This window comes from Harpia harpyja, chromosome 5, assembly GCF_026419915.1.
Source record: "Harpia harpyja isolate bHarHar1 chromosome 5, bHarHar1 primary haplotype, whole genome shotgun sequence".
Lineage (NCBI taxonomy): Eukaryota > Metazoa > Chordata > Aves > Accipitriformes > Accipitridae > Harpia > Harpia harpyja.
Window position 1 is genome coordinate 12885569 of NC_068944.1, and position 24432 is coordinate 12910000.

The window sequence follows — 24432 nt, forward strand, 5'->3', positions numbered from 1 at the left end:
GATCTAATCCCTGTTTTCAGAATTGTTCTTCTGTTTTCAGTTATGTTCCCCATATAACTTTCCTAGAAAATCCAAAGAATAGGCTCCCAAACCCCTGTTCTGTGCCCTCTCAGCTGAGAATCCTGAACAATAACTAGAGTCAGGCTGCGGACAGCACTGCTGTTATTAATTAAATGAATCCTGACTTGTCTAGTATTCAGGCCTCTAACATATACCCAAGAATACAGGAAGGTGTACCAAAAGTCTTGAGGCAGAAGATACCCATCTGCCCAGGACAGAGACATCTGAGCATGCCTCAGTGATTTCACTTAGCTGTGCAAGAACTTGCAAACTCAACAGAGAAGGAACTGAAAAATAGAAACTCCTTTAGCAGTAGCTGCTTTTGGATTTACAAGGCGTGATTTAGGGGATTGGGATCCTCTCTGCAAAGTTGAGCAGAAACTAGAAGTATCTGGGTACTTGATCCCACAATCTACTTGCCTAGTTTAACTTTTTTACTGTTCAGGATACAAAGTCTTGTGAAAGGTGCTGCCAACTCCCTGCCTTCCCATGTCTCTTCTAAGAAGTAAGTACTTCATGACAGGTGGAGAATCATCGCTTCACTAAGGACATGGAGGTGATGTGATTAACATCAGTGGGGCCAGGAATTTATCCACTATCTTTATTTTTGTTTTATAGTATTGACCCCATGACAGTACACACTATCCAGCCAGTGAGAGCTGACTCCCAACTGAGCTATGGAACAGAGAGGCTTAGTTGGAGAGGGGCTTAGTTATAATCCTTTCTGTTACAGTACTCCTGCCATGCTACTGGTGAACTGAAACTAAAAATGGGCACTTCAGAGCAGGGGGAAAAAAAAAAAAAAAAGATTCTTCTGATATTATGTTGTACTGTTCTGAGGGAAAAGAGATCCAAACTTGAAGGAAGCCAGGAACAGATGTGGGTGGACAAGAACTCAGCTAGAACAAACAAATTCTATATTTGCCTTTCAGAATACACTTCTGCAACCTAGGGCACCAACAGAGCTAGCATCACCCAGTACTGTATACTCATCTCTCACCTCTTGCACCACCACCAGGCAACACACAGCAGTTCCCAAAAGCTGCAGTCACCAGCCTTGATCGGGGTGATTGCCTGACTTGATGTTGCTGCATTTATTTAAACAGAATGGATAGCAACCACCTGCTCTGCCCTTGCAAGGGCTCAGATTTAGGTCTTCCCTCTCCAGTCTGACAGAGACTTGAACAAATCTGGTACAAATTCCTTTATCTTTGAAACCTTTCTTCTACTTAAAAGTATTTTTATTGCTCCTCAAAATGACTAGATTTTAGCATACAAAAATCAATCAGCCAAATACCGTATAAGATGACTGTGCTGTAATTTATTAGTGCTGATCAAAATCTTAAAGGCTGAGTAATTAAAATTCAAATTAAAATGTGATGAAAGTCACATTTAGTCACCTAAATGAAGAGGCTGAATTCCAAATAGGTACAGAGCCGCTGGACCCTATGTGAGATGAGAATTCGTGATGCTCAGTATCACCAGAAACACGTAAAAGAACTTAGTATTTGTTCAAACTTTGCTTCTTTTCCTCATGTAAATACATATATCTAGATCTATGCATTATGTCACAATTCGTCAGTAAATGACCTAAAGAAAACAGAAGAAATGCCAAAGAAAGCACTTGTGGAATAATCTCTCCATAATGGGAAGCTTCTTCCTATTCACTGACCGAATAAGAAATGCCAGTGCTCTCAATCTCAGGGGTACAAATCTCTCCCAAATAATCTCTTTTCTAAAGAAAAACAGAGATAGCTCGGTGTTCTCTTTCCTTAAAAATACCTTTCAAGTTTTAACTTTTAAACTGACCTGTCCTGACAACTTGCAAAAACCAGTTAATTTGGGACCCCAAAAGATTGATACATGAGCGCTGTACCAACTGAAGCATGGTTTCCTATGCATTCTTGCCCTGTTCGCTACATCTCCCGATGCAGTCACAGCAGCTCCCCAACATGTCCTTCAAGATACTCCCATCAGGCAAGAAAAACCAGCTCTGCTAGGTGGGGAGGCTGGAACAATACACTAGCTGGGTGTAAGAGAGAGGAATGCATGAGAGCTGAATTTTTCCTGCCTGTTCCTCACTGATTTTTTTTTTTTTTTCTCTCCTCTCCTCATCCACCTCTTTCAGGAAACATGTAGAAACTTAAATTACCTCAGCAACTACTACGGGGTGTCAGTTTTGACTGAAACTGGCCAACAGCTTAAAAAGTTATTAAAGAAACTGACAGAAGATGGATGGATGGGCTGGTACAAGTCTCAGAATAAGTTAGGGACATCAGGCTAAAAATCAATCCTCGTCAACTGATTTATAAAAATTGCCTTTTTGAACTGAAGACACATCTATTTCCTGAAAATAAAAAGCCATTAGTAATTTGTTTTCTATGTTAAAATACCCATAGCAGATATCTCCAAAATTTGCTAATGGAAATGGTTCTCTGTATTTTACCAAGAGCTTGTTAACAAAAAGATGTATGAAATACCACATTTTTCTAATGAAAAATCATCAGAACTTAAGAATTCATTTTGATAATCACAATACCTTTTACAACTTCAAAACGATTTTAAGTATTGTTTGCCCTGTAGACTGTGCATGCAAAATTTCAACAGAAATGTTTTGAGGAAGCTCAGTATGGGAAGACATTCCACATGGGATTTCTAGCAGAACAAATTATGTCCTCGACTACAGCTATTAGAGAGAATCCATAATTATCTTGAACAGGGATTGAAGGAGAGTGCACTGAAGTTACAAATATAAAGCTGTAAATACTATATTTTAAGGGGTACCAGCAATATCACAATGAACTAGTAGGATGATGTTCAGGCAATTTATGATGTCACCAGAACCACTTGATGTATTTATAGGATTATAACACAAATAATTTTACAGTATTAAGAACTGCAGAGTTTCTAGTTGTGTGTTTTTTAAATGATACCATCACTACAAATATAAGAAGATAGCAATGCTGAAGAACATCAGAAGTGTTACTTTAAAGCATTATTTAAAAATAGGCATATATGTGTATGGACTTATATCCTAGGAATCATGGTGAGCTGGGCAGTTTGCCTAAATGGAAGGAAAAACGAACCAGAACTGGACTGGAGGTCAGCTGCCCTGAGGTGCAGAGCAACCTGCAGCTGTGCTACCAGTCCTGGCAGCACCAGGGAGATCTGGGCAGTCTGAGAGTCAAAAGTCACTTTGCAACCTCCTCTTTACTTCAGGAAGAGTAATCAACTTGCTCTCGGGCTATGAACAGCAGCAGCTATTTCCTATCCCTCTCAGTTCCCACTACCTTCCTATTTCAGTTCATTTACAGAAGGAGGTGGGGAAGTATTGAGGAATGTCTCCACTCCAATTCCCCGGCCCATGGGGCTGGGAGAAAGGACAAGAGCGTTGCACCAGCCTGTTTCTCCCAGCACACTAAGCCTCAGCATGTACAACCTGTGAGGGGAAGATGAGGAGTGCCATACAGACCTCATCTTTTCTCTGAGGATGTAAAATGAGAAGCAATAGCTTTGACCCAAGGCATCCAAGAATGCAGAACAGTCTTTTTCATATATATTTTGGATTCTGTTTTTTCCCCTTAATTATTTTTCCATTATTAAAAGAACACATTTAAAAAGAAATTAAAGCACAAAATTCAGGTACATGTAGTATGCAACAGGTTAAAGACAAAAGCTAAACAAACAAACCTAATATAATAAATAAATTCAATGAATGTTACTATCACCACTTTTAAAATTTTTAATAGATGGAAAGGAAACTGGAAACTAAAATGCTAACTGACCACCAACTGGCGTGTGCAATATCTTTGAGATTTTTTAAAAGTGGTTTAAAAAAAAAAAAAAAGGAACAATGATAACACCAGGGCAGCACTCCATCACTTGCAATAACAAAACTGTGGGCTTTATGTTCTGGCTTTTATAAAGCAAGTCCCTAAGAAGTCTCAGCAATATCTATACCTGCTATTCAGACCTAAGCAGGCCTAGCAAAACCACCAAGACCATCCCAATCAGGGACAAAACAGTTGTAACAAGCAACTTAATAAGTTACTTGGAAAATAGGCTCCTCTCCAGACTGTCTCTTTGTAAGTAAAGCCTCAAGTGAAATACAACCCTGATCCATGACTTATGAGAATAGAGTATCATACAAGGGAGCCTGCAAAATGGTTTCAGGGAAGGCGAGCTGTTGTATACCAAATGGCCTGTCCTCCCTACGCCACGTTTTCCTACAGGGAACACAGCGCCTTCTCCCAGCAGCTCAGGAAAGAGAAAAGGTGACTGATGGTATGGAGAGCTGCAAGGCACACACAAACCTTGAGACAAGCTCTCCTTGTTCCTGCCAAGGCTTTTACTGGCCAAAGCTAAGCAGCAGTTTTGAACCTATGGGTTATGAAGCAACATCCTGGGAACTCCGAGCTCCCAAATCTCTGATGCCTCTGTCTCCAAAGCAGATTGTCTAGAGCACTCAAGATCTCAGAGGTGGGCTTTCAGTCCATAGGGGTTCCCCACCACACTGGAGAGAGGGTGGCCGGGAGCACCAGCCTCCCAAAACCAGGTGCTGGCTCTGCCCCAGAGCCTCAGTCCTACCATATTGCATTGTGGCCCCTGGAAAACACCCTCCAGCCCCACTGCAAAGGTGCAGGCCTGGCGCATCGAGCCCATGACTTCCACTTTTGAGGCAGGGAGCCTTGTGGTGGAGGCAGAGTCTTCAGCACCTGTGTTGCCAAAGTGCCCCAATGTACCGGTCCAGGGGAATTTGGGCAGAAACTGTCACAGAGACAAGGGCAACTCTCCTGGAATGCGCAAGCGATTTAATTTAGCTTCAATAAATCAGGAGTTTCTAACAAAGCCATATTTATTTGGAAAATTGCTCATCAATTCTAATGCATTAGAAGTATCTAAGTAGCAAGTTTTCTCAAACAGAAAAGCTCTGTTTTTTCCTCTCTTTCTTTCCTTTACTTTCTATTCAACAGTGCTTTTCTTCCTCTCATTTTCATCAGCCTTTAAAGGGAAAAAGACCTTTCCCTTTCTCCCCCTTGCGCTAGGCTACACCTCTTTTCTGGAACCGCTTCTGAACTGAAATTGTTTTCTGTCACTTCCCAACATTTTAACCTGTTTTGTATGTCGTGTATGAAGAATGAAAAGGGAAGGTTGTCACAAAGACAGCATTAATACAGAAACCTTTTTACATGGTAGTAGCCATATTGCCTGGAGAATAAACCACATGTAACACAACAAGCTAGTGTCTATTAATCTCATCTTGAAGGCCTGTAGCACAACCAAAATATTTTCAGACTGCAAACTACCAGCCAGGTAGTTAGCTGGTAGTTAGCAATAATAATAATTCCTTGTAGATTTGACCACCCCCAAAGATAGCTTTGGCCCTTTTATAATGACTGGATTGGGGATTAAGGAATGGTAAAAGAAACAAACATGTTTATTTTTTATTCTGTGTTAACAGGCAGGAGCGAAGAAAACATATACAGTCATTTTAGTCTTTTTTTAAATTACTTTTTACCTAAAAGGGTCATATTAAGCTATGATGCCCATGATTATTTTTAGATCAAATTATTCCAACAAATGAAAGTTTATTTGTAGACATAAAAGATCTTCACTGTACATTTTTATCAGAAACACTGTAAGAACAGGAAATTACAAGTCTTTTTTGTTACTAAAAGCTATATTAAGACCACAGCCTTGCCATTCATCCTGAGGTTAGTACTAAAATTTTATTTACTATCAAAATACAACCTACTTAAGATTATTTTAGTTTTAAATATATGCTGGCGTTCCAGATTTATAAACATTAATTAACTATGTATTAAATATAAATATAGGCATATTTATTATAACTTATTTATGCTCCTTAGAAAGAGGAATAGATAAGACAGTGATGATTGCACGTCATAGCCAGAAAGAAGCGTGAGGATAGGGAGAAGATAAAAAGTGATAATAGAAGACATTAGTTACATTAATCTGTCCACTGCATGAAGTGGTTTGGGGTTAAGTGTGTTGGACTCTGATTCAAAAAAAAAAGAGCATCAGTACAGCAGGGGAGAGGCTGGGTAAGAAGTTTAGGGACAAAGCCCAAATTGAACAGCAAGGGGGAGACAGTAACTACCAAAAGAAATCAGGAACCTGAGAATGTTTTTGCAGAACTTAAATCAAAGTGTGAACAAACTGATAGAGCGCTGAGCTAGGGTCATGACAGGCTGCAACAGAGAGAAGCTGTCAAAAGTTAAAACTACATAGAAATTATTACATTGATATCAAAATGGCTGCATGTCTCAGTAACATTAAACTCAGTGGTCACCCCTGAGTAATTTAGCATGGCATTTAGGCTTAAATACATCACTTAAAAGTTGTACTTCAAAGGACTCAACACAAAATGAGGCTAGAATAGTATTATCAATGCTTGCTACGGCATGACTGGTGTAAAGATACTTGGGTGGATCCTTAAAGTGCCAAGTCCAGCGGTTCAGTGTTAGCATTGGAATCACACATTCACTGAATTAAAAAAGCAATTTTTAACTCCTCTTACTTAGAGTGGCCACAGGAAAAAAATTGGAAAGCAGAAATAAATAAATAAAGTAAGAAAAAAACAACAAAAGAAGCTTGAGTTACCAATGCTCATGGAATTATTGATGGATTTCTATATCATAAGGAGTAAGTATTATTCATTAAAATAAATAAAAATCCGTATTACCCTTCTACAAATAGAGTGCATTTACTATGCTATTAATTAAAAATACGGAAAGCAAAGGACTTCACAAAGTGACTATACTATTGCATGCTGTGCAAAAGCCTCTTAACAGGGTAATTTCATCGTGGACCATAGTCATCAAGTCTACATACACCAATATATTTGTGTGTGCGTGTACATATATGTCTTTTTTTTAAGAAACAATCATGTTTTCTAATAAGCATACATTCTCTTAAGCAGTCCATGCAGTGACATTGGCATCTGGCAGGGAGGACAGGGAGAGCTAAGAGAGAGGGAGTTTAAGTTCTTTTGTACGGTGCCACCAACACGATTCTCCAAAATTGCAGAGACAGGATTTCTCAGTCAGTGCAGACACCATACACATCTCTCAGCAAGGGCCATATCATTATTTTTGTGCTCTCTGGTCCTACAAATTTCTGAATGTTAGGAGCTATTTCTTGGTTAACATGATAGCTGATCTGCATTTTGCACTATCACATTGCATATTTTTATTCTGAGTTTACCACATGAACTATTTGCTATAACTTAGATGAATATAAAAAGTTTTATTAAGCAACAGAAACATGATAAAGGGAATAATACCAACCACTGTTTTGCATGCCACGTATTCACTAGAATAATTAAAGTGGTTTTGCGGCTATATCTAAATTTTATTTCAGATTATTTTTCTTTTATAGACTTAAATGCTACAGCATATTTTATTCCAGATTAATAGAAATATTACCAAATATTTTATCTGAATGTTTATTAAAAACTAAGGGCTGAATAATATTCTGAGGAGTTTGCATCTGGGAACTATGCCCATGCACTGACAGAATTTCTCTCTAAGCTTCTATCTTCATTTGTTTATAAGTCTGCTAGCACAAAGCACTGGATATCCTCAACTCCTGCTGCTGATCACAACAGAAGCTTAAGTGCTTCCTGAAGGCTCAGTTTGCTCTGTTACATGGATGCATTACTGTCCTTAGCAATTTCTTATTAGTACAAAGCATATGCACTTTTTTTGCCTAATTCTGCCTTTTTGATATATATAAAAAAGTGTTTTTCCATAGTGCAGTGGTGGTTGCCACTTGGAGTCCTCATCAGCCTAATGTTCCATACAGTTGCATAACCTAGTTATTTCCCATACATGCATATTAAATTTCACTGGTTACAAAGAGCATATTAATGTTAACGTTTTAATGATAAATACACTGTTTCGTCATTTTATGTAGAAGTTGCCTTAACAGCCTTTCAGTTTTGCTATGAATAAGTACATATTGTTACCTCAGCATTTAAAGTAGTCCCTAGTTATCCTTGATATAACGAGGGAATAGCGCACAGCTGATGAAATCATACCAAGACAACTAAAGGTTATTAAATTCACCAAAATATACAGAGAGAAAACACTTACTTTGCACATTCTTATGACTTAGGTGCAAATCCTAGAGTGTATTATAAACTGGTCTTTACAACCTATGAACAGATACTATAAGTCAGAGGGAAATAGGAACTCCCTAGGGATGCTGTCCAAAAAAAGAAAAGTAGCCCCTGTGGAGTCACTCCCCCTAAGTCATGCTGCTGCTGCTGCTGAAAATATGCAATGAATCCTTCTGCAGTTGGAATTTCAGATGCCATAATCCCTTACAGAATGTTGTCTAATTATTTTATTATGCATAATAAATGTAAAATATTTATTTTAGTTTACATAATTATATTAAAAATGTATGCTATTTATTCTCAGTCTTGTAAGACATCCTTCACAAGTCATGTACTTTATAGAAAGGTGCATTTACGGAATTAATGCTGTTTTGCTGGCCTCGCTGTTTGTTTTACACAGCTTCTAAACCCTCTTATCTATGGCTGCAGAACATCACCAATCCCCTGGACGTTGTCGTCCATTCCCTCTTTCCCCTTACCCCCATGGGTACTCTATGAAAAATGAACCATACAGTGGAATCCCAGAGAAATGAGAGTCATTTTGTTTAATTACAGCACAGGGATGGCACAAAGTACATTAACATTATACCTGTCCCACACTCTCTCGGTCAAAGTTGTAGCAATAGCGTTTCTGTATCACAAAACTGTGCCAGTGCTCCTCCTGAGCCCTGAACTCCAACAAATTTGACTATGTGAGAAAAGCAGGGCTCTGCCTTTTGCCCCCCCTCCACCGCAAAACAATGTAATCCAGATCCATTTTATACTGAAACATCCCCCTCACACACACCATGAACATAAATTATTACTTGCCTGAGAAGCTCTGATAGTTACATGGAAAGTCAGTACCAATGGGAGTTGAATTTAAAGCCTAACATATGACTAAAATGAGATTCCTAATTCTTTACTTTAGATGCATGCACAAAACCAGTTCAGTTTGTGAAAATGCTGTATGTCTGCTTCTTTCATTGACATCATCAGACTTATGGGAGTTTAGCACTTCTGAAATCAGGTTAAATTCAGGTGCCTAAATATGTTGCAGGTTTAGAAAGTCTGGCCACAGACTGCACAACCGACAGATTTAGAAATCAGTTGAAGTTCACGGGCGTTGTTTGGTTTCAGGAGCTTATATGGCTCTTCACCACTGACTATGCCCATTACCAAATGCAAACAGCATCATTGTCAGTATAACTCTAGGATTGTGTAATCTGGAAAGTTCAGCCACGTAACACATCTTTTTTAAATGACTAAGAAATATAAAATAAGCATTGCATATGTAATGGTGGTGTAGGGCCCTATGAGACCAATTCTGTATTATAAAATTAAGTTGAACATTAATTAGGACTGAATGAATATTTTTGTATGAAGAAGTGCACTGACTTAAGAATGAAGAGACATGCTATGTGATTTGAAAAAGTAAATGCAAAGGAAAATTGTGCATATTTTTATCTAAATAGGGCAAACCTAAACTGAAAACACAAATGTGAAAAAAATATAACCAAAACATTTAACAAGCAAATTTTTATATTTACAAATATATATATTTTTCTTCCTTCAAAGGAATTAGATTTTAAAAACTAGACTGAAAATATGATTTCAAATTATAATCAATATTAGAAGTCGCATACTGCTACACAGAAAAGCAGATGTTCATTTCTTTGTTATCAATATACAAAAGATTTAGACAAAAAAAAATCAAGCGGTCACAGTACAAAAAGTAGATATGGAAGGTAACATTTTTGCAAGAATATTTAAGTACCACCCTAAACATAGATTATAGAAGCAACTTGGTAACATAAAGTGAGCAAAATCTCTCATTTTCTTTTGGGGAATATGAACATTATTAAGAATATATAATTTGTGAGCTAAAAAATGCTAGCTTAGTTTATTATTCACTTCAGAAAACCACATCCATTCATGCCTTTTCCTAGTTAAGAAAAGAATTTCTCATGCTGTGGTTTATATAGGGGATAAATTCCCTTTTCTGGTCCATGCAGCCAAAATCATTCTTTTTCCCATAGTATCTTGCAGCCTATTTCACTTCAGTTTTTGCTGCTAAGCCGGCGGGGGGCAGGGGAAAGAGTTCTAGGTGCCTGCCCAGTCACAGGTGATCCAGATTTTCATAACAGTTCCTAAATTCAGATTAATTTCTTTTAATTGCCTTCCTTTCTTACTTCTAGCCAGGGTTAGCTAGCCTTTCAGTCACTAGACTGGCAAGAGTTTTTGCAGGATGATTGTTCACAATTTCCTCCTGAGGAATTAAAAAGCTTGAAATCAGGAATCTCTATAAACCCTCTGAGCGCTGATGAGCTGAACAGGAATAATTAGAATACCTTGTATTTAGACACTCTTTTAATTCAAGCATCTCAAACTACTTGATAGAGAGATCATTTCACCTATTGGTGAAAGGAGACTTTATGGTAGCACTAACAATACTCTACTCCATATCCGTACACAAAATGAGGAATATTCACCTCGCTGAAACTACAAGGGTCATTAAAGAGTCTGCAGTTGCCAAGCAACACTAAACAGCAACATCTGAAATAGTCTGGATGAACTTAGAGTGCAAGGGCTGAGCTGAAAGCACCACAGTGAGAACTCGAGCACTAGACATGGGGGTGAATTTTATCACTAGGGTCAGCAGATTTTAAAATCTTGATTTTATGTTTTCTGTAGGTGACACTCGCAAGAGTACACACGTTCTGCTGAACTGGTGCAAAGGACATTATTTACAGAGTTGCTAATACCTTTCCATGAAAAGATGTAGTACTGGGTGAGTTGACAAGGAGGAAACGTGATTCCCTTAAAATTATATTTTAAAACAAAAAAAAAAGAGAAAAAAAAATGAGAGAGATGGATAGAGAGCAAAAAATACACTTGCCAACAAGGCTGGCTAATATCCCAGGACTGTGGAAACTGGCAGGCACAAGCTGGACTGCTGGGCTAATAAATACAGCAGCCCCTCTACTGACTCCTCTGCAGCTACACCGAGTGCCTCACTGCCTCTATGAACTTGCAGCAGCAGCACAGCTCTGATTCCTGCACCCCTGCCAGATGTTTTTCAGCTGAGCTCAGAACAAATTTCCTGCAGAATCAAAGCTTCATCAGCTGGTATCTGTAGAGATCAGCCTCCAAAGATTAGGTCAAAATTGGCCTCCAAGGGATGGAAACTAATGTCCTATTACCATGAAACATTTCTTTTTCAATAATATAGAAGCAGGGGATGCTCAGAGATTTCTTGTTAATCCTGATAAAATAAGCTATATGCTTGCTTCTTCTCTAATAACTTCCAATATAATAAAATACTAGTAAAAACCTTGTCAGTTCTTGGAATTTCTATCCCACACAGAAAACTGTCCTTCCAAAGAAAAATGATCTCCCATCCTTCACTAAACAGAGCATTAAAGTTACTTGTTTTGTCATACTGAGTGAGGGAATTGCATCCACTCACTGCGTGTGTATAACAAACCCCAAACTGCAAACTGATTCACATCTACAACGCTCCCAGTCTCCAGGGTCTTCAAGCCAGGAATTCAAACCCACCGTAACCCACCTCTCATTACGTAGTTCTGTAATAAGACTATTCCTTCTAATTGGGATGATTCATTAAAGAGGATGACCACAAGATTAAGCCTCCTCAAACATGCAGCACCAAAGAGAGCACTCCTTTTTACCTTCATTGCAGCACATCATGTCATGCTATTGCTTATATGCTCTCACTTCACTCAACACAGACCTTTAAATGTAACCACTCTGACAAACACAAAATCACCTCTCTTTCTTAGATGATTTACTGAAGCTGACAGAAATGCTTCTACGTAAAAAAAAAAGAAGAAAAAAAGAAAGAAAAAAAGCAGGGGGACCCTTAACGTAGCAGCACAGAAATGGAAGCTCCCCCCCGAGGTTATCAAATTCAGTTCTCTGCAGTTCTAGGCAGTAATTTAATGGGTGCTCAATAGAGAAGAGTTCACAGAACTCACATGCACAAACCAATGCAACAAAAATGTTTGTACAGAAACTGCATGATCACTGCAGAAGCTTTGTGTATGGGAGCTTTCAGTAAAGTAGCTCGTAAACAGTGTGAAACCAGGTATTATGAGAGCAGCTAGGCTTTGTTACATATTCTTGTTTTAGGAAACTACATTAAAACTTATAGTAAAAGAACATTACAGTTGTATGCTCAGCATTAAAAGAAAATAAAAAATGCTATAGTGGTATAATCAAATGTTTAACTTTCTCCTCTTGCGTGCATGCATCACAGCACATGCATCTAATTACATAATCACATGCCATTTATCAAATATAATACTGATTTTTTTAAAAACTTTTTGAACATCAACTCTTGCAAATTGCTCATGAAAAACTTCTATGGATTCCTGTATAGTACACATAGACTAGCCATCTCACTGCAAGGTTTTAAAAGTATTCAAGATTGTAGAAGTATGTTTAAGAGTAAAGAATAATTTAAGAAGCACTATGAGATCATTTAATAAGTGGTCTATGATGAACAAAAGACACATGGGATGAGCACCAGAAGGAATCTTAGCTGTCCATTCATGTGATTTTTGAGAATGTAATCCACTGCCCTAAGGTTTTAGTGGTGCAACATGGGAGACTTTGCTATGCAACCAACCCTATGGCCAACTCTCATCCAAATACCCTGGCTGGCAAGGAGAAGGAAAACTGGAGCAGAAAATCAAGACTCTGCAGCACTGTAACTAGTTCCAGTTGCTTCTCATTCTAATAAGTGTCTGGTGAGTATTTAGGCTGCTAAGCCTTTTAGGGGACTTTTCCTTTCTTGGTGAAATGGTTGCAACTCAACCGAGAAAAATTTCAAAACTGCAACTGATTTGAAAAGGCGATGCAGATAAGCAGCCTCACCATGGAGAATTCTAACAGACACTAGAGCAGCTGTGAAACAAACACTCAACATTAGCACTGCAGTGTTACCACTAAAAGGTTTCCCATCATTTGTTTTTCTTTACAAAGTAATACCTAAATACTGAAGACTAAGTTTTTAAATTTAGCTCTTAATTTAATATGCAATTACTGCTGCCCTGATGGTGTTTTAATGGCAATATATTTTTATTGGTGACTTCAAATGAACCTCGTCTGATCACCTTAACCCTTCTCTCATCATGCTTTAGTTAATGACTCATTACCTGTAGTCACACCAGGGACATCTGTAAGGCTTTTCTCCAGTATGGACACGCTTATGTCGTGTCAGATGTGATTGCGTCGTGGAAGCAAAGTTACACTCATCACATTTGAATGGTTTCTCTCCTAGAAGGTGACAAGAGAAGATATGCATTACCAGTTTTCATCAACAGAAAAGGAAGACAAGTCTAAATTTCTGGCATATCCCTTGAGATAGATTTTAGTCCATGTATATATAACAACCACAAATACAAAATAAATTTCCAAATACGTGTATTAATTGCAAAATGCTATTCTCACTATGACACATATACACATCAGTAGCCAACTGACCTCCCGTGTCGGTGTTACACAGCAGCAAAAAGGAGGAGAAAGAACCACACTGAAACAGAGTAACCATGTAACTGGGCCTTCTTTCATGAAAATATCATCGCCAGATGACAGGCATTCCTCACCCTACACCTGTTGAAGTTGGGCCCGTGAACAGCCCTGAAAGCAACACTGGTGGAGACAGAAGGCGAGAAATCAGTCTGAAGCTTGTATTTAGTGCCTGCTCAGAAAGGAGCATCTCCAGAAGGAAAGTGCCTTTGTTTTTGTTCCTGGTCCTGGATTTTTCGTCTTATCCATTAAATAACACACATAAACCAGGACTGAGAACATGAACCAGAACTCAGTGCTCCATTCCCCCTCTCTTGCCTGCTGTCCTTCTGCCCTTGTGAATCTTTTCTGAACAGTGGGCCAATTTCAGCAGAGGGACTTGAAAAGTTAATGAAAAAAAACCCCCAAAACAACCGCCAAACCTAGACTAGAACAATATATTTTCAGAAGACTAAAATTCAGTCTGCTGCATGTGCAACTGCACTGAAAATTTCTGGAGGACTACTAATCGAAGATAGATAAAAATCTCTAGCTTATAAATTATTATGTGAAAAGACTACTTTTTGTTGCAGCAGAAGGGTCCACCCCTTAAAAGACACTAAGACAAAATCTCATGACAGATACACATACTGCAACGCCTAGCTAAAACACCTGCATCCCATTTTTCCAACCGGTTGCTCCAGAAATATTCTGTGTGGCTTACAGGCACATGTAATTACCATTTAGGGAGGAAACAGGTTTCTTTTTGTATGCAGAAGACAAAAGGCAGCTCCTAACTTAGGTGATCTTGACTGCATTGTGCAAGCCTTCATAAGTATTTATCCGAAAGACTACATAAGGAATCAACATCCCTAACTTAAGAAGTCTGAATAAAAGTGCTAGGGATGGACACCTACCTTGTAGACTGTTCAGAGGTCTAGAATAGGCAGTTTCAAAATTGAACCCTAAGCCTCTTAGCTGGTACAATTTGCAGTTTTTCAGACTGACAGGAGACACACCACCAGCAGAAGACACATCAGTAGCAAAGGCCACTCCCAAGCGGCTGTGCCTCCAAGCCAGATTTTTCAAGCCTGCTTAAAGCATAAGACACTCAAGACTTCCAAAGAGACTTTGCCAGAGTTCTGAGAAGAAAGAGAAATCTGCATTTTTCATTCTTGGAGACTCTTGGGGTGGTTTTTTTTCCTCCCAAGTGGAAAAGAAATGCAAGGTCCTCAGGCCTGAAAAGCCCGTAATGCTGTACGGAAGGACAACAGAGCAGCTTCTGAAAGCTCCATAAAGAGTTGGAATAATTGCTTTCAGCAGCTGCTGGAGAGAATACCAGCCACTATTTTTCATTTATTGTTTCATGGGACAAGGAAAGGTGAAGGGGCAGGACACAATGCGGAATCCTCTATGCTGGACAAATTGAGACTGCTAGAAAGTATGTCTTTCCTGCCCCAAATGGGGTTTTCTTGTCAGACACTGACTCTCTGCTCTGGAGAAGCTGATTCTCCCAGCAGCTTGAATGGTACTGGCTGCTGCTTCAATTAAACTCTCTGGGAGGCCATAGACTCCCTAGCAACGTAACCTGTTCTTGAACTGAAGATTTCCTGTGCCTGATTTATTTTATCTTCTAGTATTAAAGAAGATAGCAACATTTTCAAGCCTAAGTAGTAAAGCCACAGGTATTTTAGATAACATACATACTTATTTTAACTGCTTTCATTTAAAATGCATTAGAACCTTGCCAACTTGCCCCCTTGTAAAAAAAAAAAAAAAAAAAAAAAAAAGCAGATCTGAACTGAATGGAGGTTTTTAGTTCGCCATTCAGGGGAGGATGGATCAGGTAAAGGTCTGCTGCTGTGCTGGGGCAGGGCCAGCGGGGCTGACAGACGAGCGAGGGCCCGCGGAAGCCAGGAGGGCTTGCAAATTCCATCGTGAGCAAAAGAAAAATGATAATCCTTGCCCACTGCCCCAGGAAGTTTCTCCTTAGGAAATCCTTGTGGCTAACTGCTCCTGTCAAGTGGACTATGTGTAAATCTCACCTGACAGAAAATACATCACAGCAGCACCACACAACAAAAGCCAACTAAACTGGGAGGAAAAAAGACAGCCTAGCATGGCCTGTAATTCTTAGCAGCTGCATGTGGGAAAAAGTATTTATTTTTGTGGAAAATTAACCAGGTTGATAAGTATATGGTTGAAAAAATCTAACAGAAGACTAGGTATTTCTTTGGGTTGGGGGGTGTTGAAGACTGTATTAGCTGTAGCAGCAGTACTTTTATTTATTTGTTTATTTAAGTTTTCCACAGACCTACTCATGTAAGTATTTTTTGTCTCCTTATCTTTGGACCAGAATGTGCCAGCCTTTGTGTCCCAATTTTCCTTCCGCCTGACATTTCAAGCAATAAACTTAATTTTATTTTTATACGGGCTGCTATTAAATATTCCAGAAGGATGCTCCCTCACCCCTAGTAAAGAATTTAATTCATACAAAATTAAAATAACACAAATCAAGAAAGCAATACTGACAGCATTTTTTAAACAACACTATGTAATAACTATAAAATAGTGTATCCAGAAATGTGTAAGGATGAAGTCTACATATTTAAAGATTAATAAAGGTAAAAAAACCCAAACCAACCTCCCCCAGCCACCTTACTATTATAGAAGACTTGTCTGTGCCTCACCACCTCTAACTATATCAATAACAAACCCCACAAAAAAGAAGGATAGGTGACCCAAAATGACCCAATGGTCAACAAGCTCCATGGGGGGGAAAAAAGGAAGGACACAAGTTCCAAGATCAAGGACCCACTATCTTTGGGGGGGGGTATTTTGTTTTTAACACAAGCACTTTCAAAAAGCTGCTTCCTAACCACAGGACCACAAAAGAAGAAATGGTTTTGGTTTTTTGACAATACTGCAAGCAACTTCTGAAATGCATCAGTTGTTTACAGTACCTGACATGGAAAACTTTAGCTCCAACAATCAATGTTTCAGAAAGCAACTGATAAAAGGGTCAGATCATGGGGTGCACCAGTCTGTACGAAAGCAGTTAAGCCTGCTGCTATCCAGTTAGCCTCGTCAGCTCTACCCATTTTGCTCTTCTTAAACCATCACGACTAAGGCTTTCTTTTCCTCTTGCGTCTCCAAATTTTGCACTGATTTCTTTTAGCATCTATCTTAGCTTTTCTCCCCACCCTAAATTACAACTTTCTTTTGCTTTTCTTCTTCCTTTTTTCTCTGATTTTACCTCTTTTGAGTTCTCTGTCTTTGATGATGAGCTTTTTAGGACACAGAGCATACCTTACTGCAATCATAAATTTCTCTGTGCAGTTATGTATTTAACGTGTACTTTTTAAAGGAAAAGTGAAATAACACAATAACAAAAACTATAAATCTTGGTGATAGATGTTGATTTGTGGACGGCAAAGTGAAATTTTTAATCATGACTGTCCAGACAATTTCTACCTACAGATTACATACAGCATTTTTATGAACATGCTACTGAGGATCTAGCTTTCACATAAATTAAGGAAAAAAATAAAAATCTCATAGTGCCTTCAATTTGGAAGTCTTGAGCAACTAATCAGAATCTTAGTAAGATGGAAGAAATCTTACCCCAGTTGTCTCAACAGGAAACTATTGCTTTTAGACCTATTTGTCTTTCACATGATGTGTTGAGCAGCACAGAAAGAATCCTGTAAGTTTTGCGTGACCTAAGGAATGAGTAGACCACAAAATGCAGCCATCTGCTTAAATGTTACAGGATTTTTTCTTAATTCCAACTATCTCTAGTGTTTGTTAAGGCTGTTCCCTGGAGAGGCACTTACAGGCTTGCTAACGAAGCCTGAAGTATACTGAAGTAAATTCTGTTTGCTTTTAGTCTGGTCAACTTTTTTGCATCTAAGTACATAAGTACATCCTTGATCCCTCACTTTCTTAGCAGAAACCCTGTAGATGCCATAGGTTTTCTCTTCCATAGCAAAAAATGATTGACGCTCAGAAATGGGAGGAAAACTGGTCCACTAGACAATTTCTCTTAGGTAGAGACAAAGTTTTAAGATACCTAGGTTTTTGGTGTCATTTCTGGCCAAAGGTTTGCTGTAACCAAGTTCCACACTCTGCTGCAAATGTTGGCATAAATGGAAAAGGAAAAACAACACAGATCCGCTTCAAATTCCACCTCTCCTCTTGCTGAAAAGAGCAGTAAGCCTTCTTACCGTGCTACATTTTCTGTGGTATTCAACATTATAATTTTTTTAAGCTGTGGTGGGGAAGTTGAAGGGAAGGGGCTACATTATACATTAAATTCAATGCCGAGTAATGTAACTACACATTAAAGTCAAAGAGCAGTTCACATGAGAAATAGAAACACAAAGCGAGTCACTCATCTGGATAAAAACACATATATTATTAAATTTTCTTTCTTTATTACATTGACCTATAAATGTCTTGAGAAGTGCAAGATTGAAATGAGTGAGCAGAAGCAATCACACAAACAGAGATCTGTACGATGTAAGCTACCATCTTCAAAAATTCATGAAAATATTTGAACAAAGACACAATCTTCTTAAGCAGTTCCACAGGTTCAGGGTAACTGTCACAGAGTTTCTGTGCACAGTAAGTGTACTTACCCTGTAACGCTCTACTACTGTAATGTACTTCTATGATCCCCAGGAAGATTCCACCACAACCAATACACGAGAAGCAAACGTAGACTGTCATTGTGTAGAAGATGAGGATTGGGTTTTTGCAATTTGCAGGAGGACTAACCAACATTAAAAAAGGAATTTCATGCAAGAGAACACAGGCTGTGACTGATCAGCATTGTTGCATTGAGCCAGCTACTACAGCACAAAATGGAAGTTTACTGGGAAACATGTAGAGGAAGGGAAAACTAGAGTGAAACCAAAAGGCAGATGAACAAAGGAGGAGAGCAGAATGATAACAAGAATAACATTAAAAAAAAAAAAAAAAGGACATTTTAAAATTAAGAATTAAGTGGTTTTGTGTTTTCATTTCAAGCCAGAAATAATTACCCTTGCTTATTTTTTCTCTCTTATGCCATCTCCTAGTTGATTACGATTAAGGCAAAATATTTAAATTATGTGATATTATATGTTTCTTTCGCATGTGTCTGCATGTTTTTGATGGCTGATTTAGAGGTTATTTACTCTTTTTTGTTATAGAATTCAGGTAATCGCTTAAATTCTCTTTGGAATTCAACTAATTCTAAATTCAGCCAACACTAAAATTTGCAATATTATTTATCTTCCTATCTTCAGGCAGATCTTCTTACTGGGACAAAAGATGAATCAAAAAAAGTTGTTTCAGGATGACTCAAAAGATGAAAATTTTTCCTCCCCGTCACGTTGAGCCACCAGAACTATGGCATATATGTTCTTGCAGTACCGCAAGCTGTCCCTTATTTACCACATAGCACCAGCCGATATTGCAAGTGGTCCAAGTTTCTTAAGACAGTTTCTGCTCACAGCCTAGGCAGCCACAAGTGTCTATTGTAAAGCATTCAACAGAGATGTAAGTATTCTTTACAGTGTGATAAAATTCTGGTCAATTCCGAACCACTCCTGAAGTTGCTATTGCTTCAATTCACAAAACGGAAGATCGGGCCACTGATATTTACATAGCCAGTGAAAGACTTGCAGAATTTCATAGATTGATTCTTGCAGAATAGGACTGGAAGAAGGTGCATTCACATCATAAAGGAATGCTAGAGCATTTTACCAGGACAAAATCAGCCAAAGGCTTAGCTTATTCTGTGTTCAAAGTGTGCGCTTCTCACAGGACCAGGTCAGTCATTAAGGACATATGTAACACAGAATAAAAATGTCAACTGGTGAAACACCAGGGATCTCCTGATAGGCCAAATTATTTTTTTCTACTTCACAGGTCTACTTTACAGTTGCAAAAGCCTGTATCAAGGAAATCTGTATGGAAATGCATCATGTTTGCAAATAAATTAAGTACAAACATTTTCAAGTCTTAAAACTAATGACTTTTTCTTTCAGTTTAACATTCCTGCACTTCTTTTCATCTAAAAACCAAAAACATATCTTCCAGGGATAACATCCTATTTTACCAAACTAGTCCCTACAGTTTGCTCCATGAGTGACCGAGGGCTAGATTCTGCGAGCCTTATTCACACCAAGTTACACTTTATGCTCCCTGTAATATTTCCAAAGAAACTGCATCTTTCACAAGGTAAAGGTATTTGTCCAAGTACATAAAAATAATCTCATCTAAGCAGAGAAGAACAGAGTAGGAAATACCAGAATCGAGAGCATCAAAAGTCTTAAGTGGCTGGTCCTACAGCCAGTCCTCTCTTGTGTCAAATATCTATCAGCAGCTGAACATTTCTCTGGGGTGTCAGGACACCTCAGGCCTTGAGGCTGGGATGAGAGGAGGCTTGTTAAGCCGGTTAAGACTCCTCAACTACATGTGAGGATTTGCTCATTTGCCCTTGAATCAAGGGTCTCTGACAGGTGATAGAAGTAAATCTTGGATTGGAAGATGTTCTGTGTCAGCCCCCTAGACAGCTTGTATTAGAGCAGGGAATTATTTAAGCCATTTAGACTATTTTTGATACCTATCCCTTTCAAACCTGATTGTAATTTGCTTTGGCATTCTGCTCTGGGAAAATTGTGCCAACTGGGGACACAGAAAATTCAGGTTCAGAGAGGAGTGCATGCAGCTAAGGACTGAGATAAAGTTGTGCACTGGATGAAAATACAAGGGAACCCATGAAAGTGCAACAATGCAGGAAAAGGTGGATTGTGTCATTCTCCTTGAAACAAATAGAAGCTACAGATAATTTTTCTGCTAAAGAATCATCTCTGATTGTTTGTGCCACAGAGGCAGATAAATGCCAAAAAGATAGATCCCTCTGCCTCTGAGATACTGTCCTGTATAGTATAAAGTTAATAGCAAAGTAATAACGAGCCTCCAGACCTGACATAAAATATAAAGTTATGCCTGCTAGATGCAAGCTTCATGATCTATAACCTGTGAATCCCTGTGATCATAGCACAAAAGTCTCTACCATACTGGCAAAAGAAGGGCACAATGCCATCGAAAACCTGGACAGCTTTTCACCAGGAACATATAATATTTTCAGCCTGATTTTGCACATAAACCAGGAAATAAAATATTTTTTCTATCAGCTTGTGGCCTAATCATGCCAAAATATAAATATATAACCAATGATAAGGGCTTACATTTCTGAGAAACCAGATCTGTACTCACATGATAGGTAAAGACAAGAAGGGTAAAGACAAGAATATGCATTTTTTCCACTTTTCCATTCTTAAACGATTGTTTAGCATTTGTGTGGCTGCACTGACTACGAGTCGTAGACATATGTGTGATCCCAGTGTGTCACGTGGCAGGCCAATAAAAAACAAAAGGTAGCTCCCATCCTATTGATAACAATGATTTATTTCTGCTAAAGAAAAAAAAAAAATCATTTTGATTCTTAGCCCACATTTGGTAAACTTCAGCCAACATGTGAAAATTCTTACAAAGCTCCAGAAAAAATGGAAACCGTTAGTTACAGCTGAAGCACGCAACTTCCATTCCAGTAGTTGCAATTGCTCCCGTTACCATTCAGAGAGTATAATACTAAGAGAACTTATATTTACTAAATGCCTTTTCTTGGACACTTTAAAAATACAATCTTCCTGCAGGGAATGAGAACTGACTGTGGCAGTACTTTCATACAAATGCGTGTTCCTTGTTATCAGAAGAAAAATTCTGGAAGTACAATTACTAGTTAGACTTGCAAGCAAAATTTGGCCCTGCATATTTTTTTTTTTTTTGAGTTTATCCATTTCAAGATATTGCCTGACTGGCACTGAAAACCCCACCTTTTGGAAAGCATCAGACTCTCCTCCAAATATGCTTGCTTTAATAAACTGAATACAGGGTGGAAAGAATGGCTTCAGGCTCTCAAGAAAGAGAGTAGCTGCTCTCCAGGAAATTACGCACTTAGACGGTGTATGTCCTGAATCAAGATTAGTTTATTCAGGGACATAATAAAATCTCCCACTGAGATTCCTTTACAAAATCCATGGAAAATTCATGATGTAACTACAGCTTCTCATTTGTTAGCCATTTCTTTCCACTGTACATTAGACAATGGTCACTTAACTCACACAGCAATTCCTGATGATATTACATTATCCTCATGGTAGTCAGTAAAACAAAAACTACAGTGGCTTAAGCAGCAACACTTCTGTGTCTGTTTGGACAAAATCTATTCAAATAATCAAACACTTACAAGGAACTACTAAAAAGCACAATTAAATGTATTAATAAATGTTTAATACTTACACTTTTTCTGGTCTTCTGAAACTAAGAACCAATTTAATTTTATCTGATATTAAATTTTTATAACCAGGTGGTAGGAAAGCTTTACTAATTCTGGGAGAGAAATCCTGCTTTACATGCCAACCATGTGGTAACTCTTAAAGTTGCACCTATTAATTACAAACTATCTTAAAATTACAAAAGGGCAACTGAAACAACACTAGCTTTCAACTATGTCTCAGTCCAAAATAATGGATTAATCTATATGTAGTCTCTAATTTTCGCCCAGGGACATTCTAGCAGACTCTTGCAAAATCTTCAGAGTAGGTAATCTATTTGGGCCTTGGAAAAATTAGTAGACTTAGTATTCATTTAAAGAAGAAAGCCAGTCTTCACAATTCTACTTCCTTCAGAAAAAACACCAAAAATAAGCCCCGCTCCCTCCCAAGCAATTATTCAAACTCCCAGCTAACAGATTTGATGCAGACCTTGGGCATACCGATTTTACAAAAACGAGAAAAAGCAAAGTAAACAATGAGCCGATGTATTATTTGTGCTGTAACATGCTATTTGACTTGCGTTACTCCCTAGTGTAGAGGGACTCCCTTGCTGGAGAAAATATAGCAAAGAGTAAAGACAGCTTTACTGACCTGTGTGCTGCCGCCGATGCTTGGTGAGGGCATGACGTGTCCCGCCGGCAAAGCCACAAAGGTCACAGAGGAACGACTTCTCGCCTGTTGCAACAATAAACAGATGAGGGACTGCGGAGGTCACAGATCATTAAAACATATCTATCAAGGCTTTCAGGGTTACTAATTCCTCCAATCAAATGTTTCCATGTAAATATGTCAAATGGGAATGAAATTACCACTGCGGTTTATTGACTGTGATAAAATCTGAAAAGCACCACTGAACATAATTACATACTTGTCAGACCCATAAAAATTAGCTTTATTATCAATGGAATGGTTTTGTACAACTTCATTTCTGTTAGATGTCTTCCAGATGGGGCTGCTTTATGCACTTGAACAGTTTTTATGCATATCCTGATTTTTTACAATTCCCATACATCTGGCCTTTCTGTGCTGAGTAAAGATTGCCTGGAAAAAAAGTTAATATACTGTATATATGATTCTGCTTAAATAAAATATATTGAATTTACTAACAAATCAAGGGTACTGGGAAATTTTCAACAGACTAGACGACAGTCATCTTTAGTTACCTTTTATTTATTAATAAGTATTAAATTATTTTCTTGAATATACGGAAGAACCTAGGCAACAATAAAAGCCACATTATTCAGTACCAGTGGCAATTCAGCACTGTTTATGTTTCTAAAGTTTTCATGACATAAAGAAAACAGGTCTGGGGATTGCTACTGAAATTGCAGCAGAACTCGTACTGTTCGTCTTCGAATGATAATTCTTCATTCCAAACCTCTGGACCAATTTGAGAGATTTTGGCAAGCTCAATACTCATTAAAAGTGTGTAAATGCTCTCTTTTTAGGTGGCTTTTTTTTAATAAAAGCTAGGATTCTGCCCTGTTGTCTATAAATACAGTCTATCATTTCACAGCAATATTTTTACTCAGTATGTACTAACATGCACAGCAATCTCAGCCCATGAAGGCCACATGGAAGGTCATTATGAATTAATAACGCTAACCTCAGATATAGACTCCATAACCTCAGATAAGACTGAAATTTTAAAAATATTTTTTTAAAAAAGAGTCACATTAGTCATTTGGAGCCAAATTGTCTCCTTTCGCAGCAACATAACGGAGAGGGGGCTGGTGGGGCAATGATGCTGAATTCATTGAAACTAACAGTCTCCTTCAAATTCTTCCCCGTGGGGAAGGAAATTTAGTTTCTACAAAAGACAGCTGGGTTAAGAGGTCGGGTGTCAAATTACCAAGTCCTCCTGTGAAGACAGAGGGATGGAAACCTCCACGTTGTTTATTCCCATGTAACCAGGCACGCTAATACATGGACTTTCTGGAAAAGCACAGTGCCTCAGTTAACTTTGGATGCCATTAATATAAGCAAGAGACCATCTCATGAGTGGGAGCTCCCTGGAGAGCACCACAGAGACCAGGTGCCCTCTCCCACCGCTGCCTCGATGGGGGCCCCATGGGAACCCCAGCTCCCCACCCCAGTCGCCGCAGCACAGGAGTCCCTGGACCCCGTGCTACAAGGAGGAAAGCAATTCCTTCCAAGTTCCCAAGGCAGCCTGATCCCTGCCTCTAAAATGGGATCATAAATTCTCCATTTCAGAATAAAGCAAATGGTGTATTGTTAGTTTTCTGCGCCCAAATCTGATCAAGAGAAACAGGCTGAAATTTTACAGGATTTTGGGCTTTTTTGAAAATTTGGTCCATTGATGAGAGT

The 24432-nt window shown here is 38.5% G+C and overlaps 1 protein-coding gene across 1 annotated transcript in view; it reads right to left on the reverse strand.

Annotated features, from left to right (window-relative positions):
• The window catches only part of ZNF407 (zinc finger protein 407), a 351767-nt gene that overhangs the window by 117207 nt on the left and 210128 nt on the right, over positions 1-24432 (reverse strand). The window contains exons 6-7 of the mRNA XM_052786923.1: positions 22696-22779; positions 13363-13483 (exon numbers count right to left, since the gene is read on the reverse strand). Coding sequence (XP_052642883.1) covers positions 13363-13483; positions 22696-22779 — 205 coding nt within the window. The remainder of the gene's footprint in view (positions 1-13362; positions 13484-22695; positions 22780-24432) is intronic.